This window comes from Terrapene carolina, unplaced genomic scaffold (assembly GCF_002925995.2).
Source record: "Terrapene carolina triunguis isolate 2854851 unplaced genomic scaffold, T_m_triunguis-2.0 Scaffold51, whole genome shotgun sequence".
In the NCBI taxonomy this organism is placed as follows: Eukaryota; Metazoa; Chordata; order Testudines; family Emydidae; genus Terrapene; species Terrapene triunguis.
Window position 1 is genome coordinate 1777911 of NW_020664402.1, and position 8633 is coordinate 1786543.

General features: G+C 65.9%; 1 protein-coding gene across 1 annotated transcript in view; it reads left to right on the forward strand.

The window, feature by feature from the left end:
- Window positions 1-5709, forward strand: part of LOC112117724 (ankyrin repeat domain-containing protein 23) — a 7125-nt gene extending 1416 nt beyond the window's left edge. The window contains exons 2-9 of the mRNA XM_024215764.3: window positions 123-278; window positions 901-1029; window positions 1360-1467; window positions 3571-3669; window positions 3911-4009; window positions 4587-4685; window positions 4929-5027; window positions 5608-5709. Of these exons, the coding sequence (XP_024071532.1) occupies window positions 123-278; window positions 901-1029; window positions 1360-1467; window positions 3571-3669; window positions 3911-4009; window positions 4587-4685; window positions 4929-5027; window positions 5608-5709 (891 nt within the window). The remainder of the gene's footprint in view (window positions 1-122; window positions 279-900; window positions 1030-1359; window positions 1468-3570; window positions 3670-3910; window positions 4010-4586; window positions 4686-4928; window positions 5028-5607) is intronic.
- Window positions 5710-8633: the final 2924 nt, after the last annotated feature.

Sequence of the window (8633 nt, forward strand, 5' to 3'; positions counted from 1 at the left end):
CCTGGGGCTGGAGCCGGTGCCCCCCAGAGGGGAAAGGCCCCGTGTCCCATGGGGATGCTCCATCTTCTACATTTCATGCCCTGGCTGCACCCTCTACCTTTCCTGCCCCTCCTTCTCCCCAGGTAAGTGGCGACAGGTATGAGGGGAAGGTGCGGGCCTTCGAGGTGCTGGCGAGGGGAGCAGCGCAGGAGCCCGAGGGCTGGCGGCATGGCGTGGCCGGGGTCCGGGATGCCGTCAGCGAGGAGAAGCAGAAGGTGAAGGAAGAGAGGAGGAAGAAGGTGAGCGGCTGGCCCCTGGCAGGGTGGGCGCATCTCCGGCTCCAGGGGGGCAGGATCCTATAGGATCCATAGGGTCTTTCCCCAGTCCTGGTGTCGGTCCTCTTGGCAGAGCCTTTCTAGCTCTCTGTGCTCTGTGTTAACTCTGTGCTTGCTTGTCCTGCTCTGTGAAGGGCAGAATGGCATTTGGTGCCCCTCACTCCCGACCCACAGCCCCTATTACCCCAGCCCTGGCCTCCCCCACCCCCATCTCTGCTGGAGCCCCTCACTCCCAACCCACAGCCCCTGCAGTCCCAGCCCTGGGCTCCTGCTCAGCGGAGAGCACTGTAGTATTCAACAGTGGTCTCCCTAGGCTGGTGGAACCAGGTTTCGGGGATTCTAGCTCTCTTCCCCCCCCCCCCATCCTAGAATCTGACCCCCTTGAACTGGCTCTGTGCCAGGAGCTCAGATGGGCCTAGATGTCTCTGGGGGGACCCTGAGTGCCCCGGTTCCTGTCCCGTGCTCAGGACAAACCCAGCTGGGTGTGGCATGGCCCCAGCTCCTGTCCGCTCTCCTGGGTGGCTGGTGCCAGCTCCAGGCACTGCTGGCTCTGCCCTGACCTGCTCTCTGCCCTCCCCCCGGCCAGCTTGAGACGTTCGACAGCACCAGGGTGCGGCTGGAGAGTCTCCAAGACCTGGAGGCGATCGTGAGGCTGCGGAAGCACAAGAGGAGCCTGAAGAGGGTCCGCCCCAAGGAGCCTGAGCCGGCTGTGCCGGTGAGCAATGCCCCTGCTGCCCAGCCCGGGATGGGAGCCTGGCCACAGGGGGGCTCAGGTCACTCGGTCCCAGCCAGCTGGACTAGTCCGGAGCCAGGGACCCCCTGCTCTGGCCCCCTCAGTGATGGCTGGGCCACAGCTCCCGGGGGATTCACAGCCCGCCCTCCTGTGGCACACCGAGCGGGCAGGCCCAGCGGTGCCAGCCCACACGCAGGCTGGGGCTGCCCTCGGGGAGAACGAGGAGGATGCTGGCAAAATGCTCTGAGCCAGTTGGGCAGCGCCCCTGGGGGGGGCACTGCCTGGGCACTCACCCCTCCCTGTCTGCCCTAGGCCGAGCCTGTGGACGCTGCCCGGTTCCTGCAGGCGGTGCTGGAGAACCAGGTTCCCATGATTGACAAGTACCTGGCAGACGGTGGGGACCCCGATGCTCACGACCAGGTGTGTGTGTGGGGGGGGTCTGAGGCTTTAACCCAGGACGTGCATTCGGCAAAGTTGGTTATTGTCACAAGCCCAGCCTGCCGCTGAGCCGCTCCGGGTGCCACGGGACATCCCCTGCTCAGGCTGACGCTCCATGGCCGGGGGGACCCAGCTGTAGCCTTTGACCGGGCGCCCCCAGCAGAACGTGCCTTGGGCAGGGTGTGTACAGCCTGCCACGGGGTGGGGGTGGGGACCAGGGATCTAGCGCCTGGAGCGCGTGTGTGTGTGGGGGGGTGTCACGGACTCACAGATCATGCTCACTCTTGGCCCCATGCGGTCCGTGGGGGGTGCCCCTTTCAGTGAGACAGCCCTTCTCGGGGTCCACTCTCTCTCAGGGTCAGGCCCCTCCACCTCCTGGAGCCGCACCTCTCTGAGCCTTAGCACGTCTGTCTCTCGCCATGGGCCCCCTCAGGGAGTCCACTCGCTTTGGACCCCAGGGGCCTCCACCCTGTTCTCTAGACCGTAGTGACACTCAGCCAGCGTAAAAGGGTTTATTGATCGACTGAACACCGCACAGGAAACCCTCTGACCCTCAGGCCTGGCCTCCCTCAGCACAGCACATCCCAGTCTCCCCTGCATCCAGGTGGGCTCTGCCTGCTCCCCCTCCCCAGCCCAGAGCCCCCCTGCTTCCCAGCTGGGCATCTGAGATCACCGGCCCCAGGCCCCGCCTCTGTCCATTGTCTTCTTTCCAGGTAAACAGGGTCGTCTGGGCCTCCTCCGCTCTCCGCCCCCCCCCCCCCCCCGCCCCTGGCTGGTTAGGTCATGGGGTCCTCTCTCCGCAGCCCATTGTCCTCCCACTGGCCAGAACTGGCTGCGACTCCTGAGCTGGGTCTCCGGTGAGGGTCGTCAGGTTACCAGGGGCTGGGGTGTCCCTCCTCCAGGCCATTAGCTGGGGTCCCAAGTTCCCTCTCTGTTTCTCTGTAACAACAAACTCCCTCTCCCCTCACCTCGTTAAACCAGTAACACCCAGGGGCACTGAGTCCCACTCCCTCTGCATGCAAACCATTGGAAAACCACGAAAAGATAAGAAAATCCCCCACTTCGTCACAGGGGGATCTAGGGCCTCTGGGGGGGGTCATAGAGCTTAAGGGCAGATGGGACCAGCTCACCCAGTTTGACCCTCTGTATATCCCAGGCCACCAGCACCCACACACCCAACAACCAAAGACCCCAGCCCTCAGGAGCCCAGGCTGGCATGCGCCCCAGGACTGAGGTGCCCAGTGCCCCGCAGTGGCAGGGATGATGAAGAGACGCACCCAGAGAACCTGGCAAGGGACCCACCCCCACATGCTGCAGAGGAAGGTGACAAGCCCCCAAGGTCTCTGCGTCTGACCTGGGGGAAACAGGCCCCCAGCCAGACCTGGGGTGTGAGCCAGACCTGGCCAGCCATGCACCTGAGACAGCGAGAGCTCTGTGCCACCAGAGCCCAGCCCTCCCCACTGGCCATCTCCAGCTGGGGCTGCCCCCATTTAACCTCCCAGAATACACTGGGGGGGAGGGGGGAGGGATCTCTTCCTGACCCTGGCAGTGGCCAGCTGAAACCCTGAAGCACGAGCTTTAGGAACATGGGACTTCAACCAGCCCAGCCCCACATGGGCTCAAACACCCCGACGAACGGACGCCCCCTCTCGTCTGTTTGTCCTGCGCTCGCTTCAAACCAGTGATGGTGTTTGGCCAGCAATGCTCATGGGGGGCTGTTCCAGAGCCTGAGCCCTCCGGCGGTTCGAACCTGCTGGCGTGTGCATGGGGGCACAGGCCCCCAGCGAGACCTGGGGTGTGAGCCAGACCCGGCCAGCTACGCGCCGGAGACAGCGAGAGCTTGGTGCCACCAGAGTCCAGCCCTCCCCACTGGCATGGGGGGGAGGGGATCAGCGCCCGGAGTGTGTGTGTGTGTGTGATCAGCACCTGGAGTGTGTGCGTGTGTGTGCACGCGTGGGGTGGTGGATCTAGCGCCTGGAGTGCGGGGAGGGGGGGACTAGCAGAGCGGGGGGGGGGGGGCGGGGGTGTAGCGCTGAGAGCGGTTGGGGGTTGTCTGTTATCGGGTAACCTGGGTCTCTGCTGCAGTTCAGGTGCACGGCGCTGCACTGGGCCTGCCTCCGGGGCCATGCAGAGATCGTGGACAAGCTGCTGGCGGCTGGAGCCAGGCTGGAGCCCAGGGACATGGTGAGCAAATGAGCGTCTGGTGCCCACTGACCTGTCCCCCTCCCCCTGCCGGTTCCCATGGCCAGGGCGCGCGGTGCGGTCAGGACCCCTGGGTCCTGCTCTGAGAATCATTCCCAAGGGCTGGCAAACCTAGAGACCCTCCCAGGCACGGTGACCTGGGGCCCAGAGTCTGTGTCCCCAAGCAGCCCCGTGCTGTGGTCCCCGGGAGCTCAGCGCCTGACTCTGCCTTCGCTCTGCCCAGCTGGAGGCCACGCCTGTGCTCTGGGCCTGCCGCGGGGGGCACCTGGACGTTCTCCAACGCCTGCTGGACAGAGGAGCCAAGATCTCCACACGGGACAAGGTGAGTAGCTGGGGCTGGCAGCCAAGTGGGGGCAGCACCGGGGCCTCTGCCATGGCCGGGAGAGCTCCTGCTCCCTGGGCTGCATGGCTGAGGGGTCCCTCTGGGTACTCTGCTGGGGGGTGGGTTTCCCTGGGGCTCTGCCCCTCACCCACCAATGGGGCAGGCTCCTTCCCTGCTCTCTGGGTCCCGTTTTGATGCCAGCCTTGGATCTCGCCCTGCGCCCAGCCACCTTCCCTACATCACTCCATCCACACACCTCTATTTCCCATCACTTCCTGTCCTAAACTGGGGTGTGCTGTAGAGGTGAGCCAGATCAGTGGGGAGAGGGACTCCCGCCCCGCCCCAGGCCTGGGCTCTGTTGCTTGGGCCCCTCCCTCCTGGTGCTGGTTGGGGCCTGGTCCGAGCTCCCTGCCCAAACATGTCGTGGGCAGCTGGGGACCCCGGGGAAGGTGTGGTGCTGGCAGCTGGGCACTGGGGGCTGTGGAGGAGGGGTGAGCGTCCCATGGGGGAAGGCCAGCTCCCGGCAGGGCGGTTTCCAGGGGTGCTGCCATGGTAACGGTCCCTTGTTCCCCGGCAGCTGAGGAGCACGGCGCTGCACGTGGCCATCCGGACGGGGCACTGTGACTGCGCCGAGCATCTGATCGCCTGTGGGGCCGAGATTGACGCACAGGACAAGGTAGCGCCCGGGGCCTGAGCCCCCAGCCTCGCTCCACGGGGGCGCTGTCCGGAGGCATGGGCGGGGGCCCTGGCTGATGCTGCAGGGTCCAGGGGGCGGGCTTGTACCCTGGGCTGTCCGGCTGGGTGCTGCGCGGGTCCCCAGAGCCAGCCACATTGCAGCAGGGCTGTGCATGGGCAGGGGAGGGGGCAGTGCCAGGCATGGGCCCTTGTCTGATGAGCTGCCCGTGCCTTTGGCTGGCAGGAGGGGGACACGCCCATTCACGACGCCATCCGGCTGGGCCGCTTCAAGGCTGTGAAGACCCTGCTGATGTATGGTGCCAACCTCAGCGTCCGGAACCAGGTGGGCACGATGTGGGGCTCCCCCAGGGGCAGCTCGGGAGGGCAGGGGCTGCTCCCCCTTTCCAGCCAGGGGGCTTGCACCCAATGGTACAAGACATCCAACCCCAGGGGCTTGGACTCCTGGGTTATATGCCAGCTCTGGGAGGGGAGTGGGGGCTAGTCAGTTGCAATGGGGGGGGCGGGGCTGGGAGCCCGGACTCCTGGGTTCTATCCCAGCTCTGGGAGGGGATTGGGGGCTAGTCAGTTGCAGTGGGGGGCTGGGAGCCTGGACTCCTGGGTTCTATCCTAGCTCTGGGACCGTGGCCAGGAGCTCGTGGTCAGATATGGGACGAGTGTTGTGAGCCCTGCTCAAGCCCCTCGGCCCGGTTGTTCCTGCTCCCACTGGAGTCTTGGCTGATTGCAGGAGCCCCTGGGGAGAGCTCCCCACATGCTGCCCCCAGCCCTGCCCTGCCCAGTGGGCTCTGCCCCCTCCCTGGACTGCTTGTGTAGAGTGCGCGCTGGCTCCGCGGGGGCCGTCCTGGCCTAGTGCCAGGGAAGGGGCTCGTGCCCAGCGGCAGCCTAACGGTGTCTGCTCCCCGCAGGAGGCCCTGCGACCCGTGGACCTGGTGAAGGACTGGCAGAGGGGCATCCGGCAAACCTTGCAGGCGTGTGCCAACCAGCAGCGCCCCCCTCGGCTGCACTGACGCAGCAGGACCAGCATTCAATCCCCTCCCCCGCCACTGACCACTGGGGGGTCTGGGCCCCACCCTGAGCCACCCCAGTGCCCTCTGCAGGCCGTGCTCATCCCTACACGGCTCCCATGCCCGGCCAGGGGATAGGGCCACCCGTCTTTGGAGGGCTCGTGGGGGGGGGGGGTGAGGTTTGACCCAGATGCTCCCCTATTCCCGGTTGTATGGGGATGTGTCCCTTTCCCTGGAGCTGCCCCTTGGCCAGGTGAGGCCCTTGCCATTCCTTGGGGAAAGTGAGGCATGGAGGGGCTAAGACTTGCCCATGGCCACACAGCCGGTTAGTGGGAGAGCTGGAGATGAACCCAGGAGTCCTGCTGGTTCGCCGAGGCACCATCTCCCCATGGCCTGCACCACAAGGAGAGGAACTGCCCCAGGGGTCTGAGCAGACCCCCTCCCCCTTCTGGGCCCTGGCCCCCTCCCCCTTCTGGGCAGGCGAGCCCTGCGGCCTTCCTGAGGTCGTGCTGGAGGGAACGCTGCTGCCCCCCTAGGGGTAGGCACCTGCTGCACCCCAGGGTGAGCTGGGGGGGGGGGGGCTTACTGCAGGGAGAGGCTGAGCCGGCCCTGGGGTAGAACATGGGGCAGCAGGGCAGAGCAGGGCCCAGGCTAGTGCAGGTTCCTGGCTGAGGGAGGCAGGTGGCTTGCCTGGCCTGGCCTGGGCCGTCTCACCTTCAGTCTGTGCCCTGGGCCAGCTTCTGGCCATGGCTGCCCCCTAAGAGTGTGCAGGCCTGGCCCCCAACCCTCTGGCTGGCAGGGCCTGGTGCCTGAGGGGCTCCTGCTGCTGCTCCCCCCTAGCCCCTCACCTCTGCCCATGGCCAAGGGGGCAGCTGCACCCAGCCTCCTGTCGCTGTGAGGGCAGCCCCTGCCTTACCCTTGGCCCCCAGCAGCCTGGCTGTGCCAGCCCCCAGCCACGCGTGTCCCCTGGGCTCAGGCTCCAGGCAGTGGGTAACAGCAGCAGGGTAGGACATGGCTAACAGCTGGGGTGTGAGGGAGCAGTGCCCTCTCACAGCCTGGCACAGGACAGGCACGGTCCCCTCCGTTCCCCCAGCCCCTGGGAGCGCTGCTGGCCCGGGAGGAGCCGAGCTGGTTGAGACGCCTGTGGGGGATATGGAGGCTAGAGCCCAAGGAACATGGGACCCTCCCCAGTCAATTAGTCTGGAGCCAGCCAGCACCCACCGGCAGCACACCAAGTCTGCCCTGACCCCAGCATGGTCCTGGCCCTTCCCCAAGCCCTAGGGGGAAGGTGCCCAGGTTGAGAGGGAGATAGTCCTGCTTCTCTGCTGCTGGCCTTGGGTGAGTCCTGTCCCCTGCCTCAGTTTCCCTATATGTAAAATGGGGCTAACCGTGAATGGAGCCAGCTTCTGGGTTCATGCCCAGCCCGTTGGGCAGCTCTCGGAGCCGCAGGCTGCCACCTCAGCACTGCAGGTCAGGCTGAGACCACGTGGGTTGCAATGGACATATTTAATGTGCCCAGGAAGCTGCTGCAGCATGGCCCCTGTGCCCCCTCTTACACATGCTGGCACAGGCAGCACTTCTCCCCCGCCAGAACTGGTACCTGGGTGCTAATGGAGCTGGATGGACCCATGCTCTGGGGCAGCTGGCCTAGGAGGGTGCCTGCAACGCTGGCGTAGCGCAGAAAGCAGCGTGGGCTTGGTACAGAGCTGCCCTCCCCCCCCTCGGCCTGGCACCAGTGCCCTTTGAACGCTGGGCTTAGCAGGGCCCCCGGCAGGTAGAGGCTCTAGCTCCCTGCTGGGAGGGTAAGGAACCCTGTGCCCAGGGCTGGGGGGTGAGGTTAGAGGAGACGCTCCCTGCACCCCTGCCACGGCTCCTGCCTAGGACTACAGCTCCCTGTGCCAGTCACTGCCTGGAGCGGCCCCACCTGTGCCCCAATACTGCTGGGATGGGCACAGGCCAGAGCAGGCACAAGTGCACAAGGCGGCAGCAGGTACAGCTGGGGATCTGCCCTAGCCGCAGCCCCCAGCTCTCTGCAGAGCGGGCTCCAGGCCTGCGGGTACCCGGCCCCCAGGCGAGTGAATAAAGCTCCGTTCCAAGCAGCAGCAGTGCCATGTTCTGTGCCCGCCCTTGCTACGCAGGCGCCGTGCCAGGGCAACAGAGGGGTGTGAGCGCTGGCCTCCTGGCTGTGCTATGTGGGGCAGACAGGGGGGCTGGATAACAGCTTGGTTGGATCACGCCAGGTATTTTAGGAAGAAGGCAGCTTAGCAGGGGGAGGGGCACCTGGCTCACAGCCCCTCCCTTTTCCACACACTGCACCTGTCTCCCCCATCACTGCAGGGCAGCACTGCATGAACTGTGCCAGCAAGCGGCCCCCGCCCTCTCCAGCAGCATCTCCCCGCTCAGCCCAGTCTGCGCACCTCCTTTCACTGCAGGCAGCTGTGCAGGTTTCAGAGGGAGGGGGCCAGCACTGGGGAGGGTAAGTGACTAGCCTGGGCCCTGGAATGGGTGTTTCCTGTCCTGTGCCAGAGGGGGATGGGTCTGCTCATGGGGGTTAACCCAGGGCAGCATCGGGGGCGGGTGCCCCTTGCAGGAAGCCCCGTCTCAGGCTGCAGGAGCCTTCACAGAAAACCTTTTCCTCTAGCCGAGACGTGACAGGTGTGCAGGCCTGGCCCCCAACCCCCTGGCTGGCAGAGCCCGGTCCTTCCCTGTACTGGTGCCTGAGGGGCTCCGGGGGGGGGGGACTCCTCACCCAAGAGGTGCCTGCAGCCCCACCCCCCCCATTTCCACCCCACTTAACGGCAGCACCTACCTCGTGCAGTAAGATCCAGCCTGGGCCCCTCCCCGCTTGGCGGCCTGTCAATGCCCCCTCCCCACGCCGCGCAGAGGCCATGGGAAAGGGACAGACAGGCGTGGATACAACAGGGCAG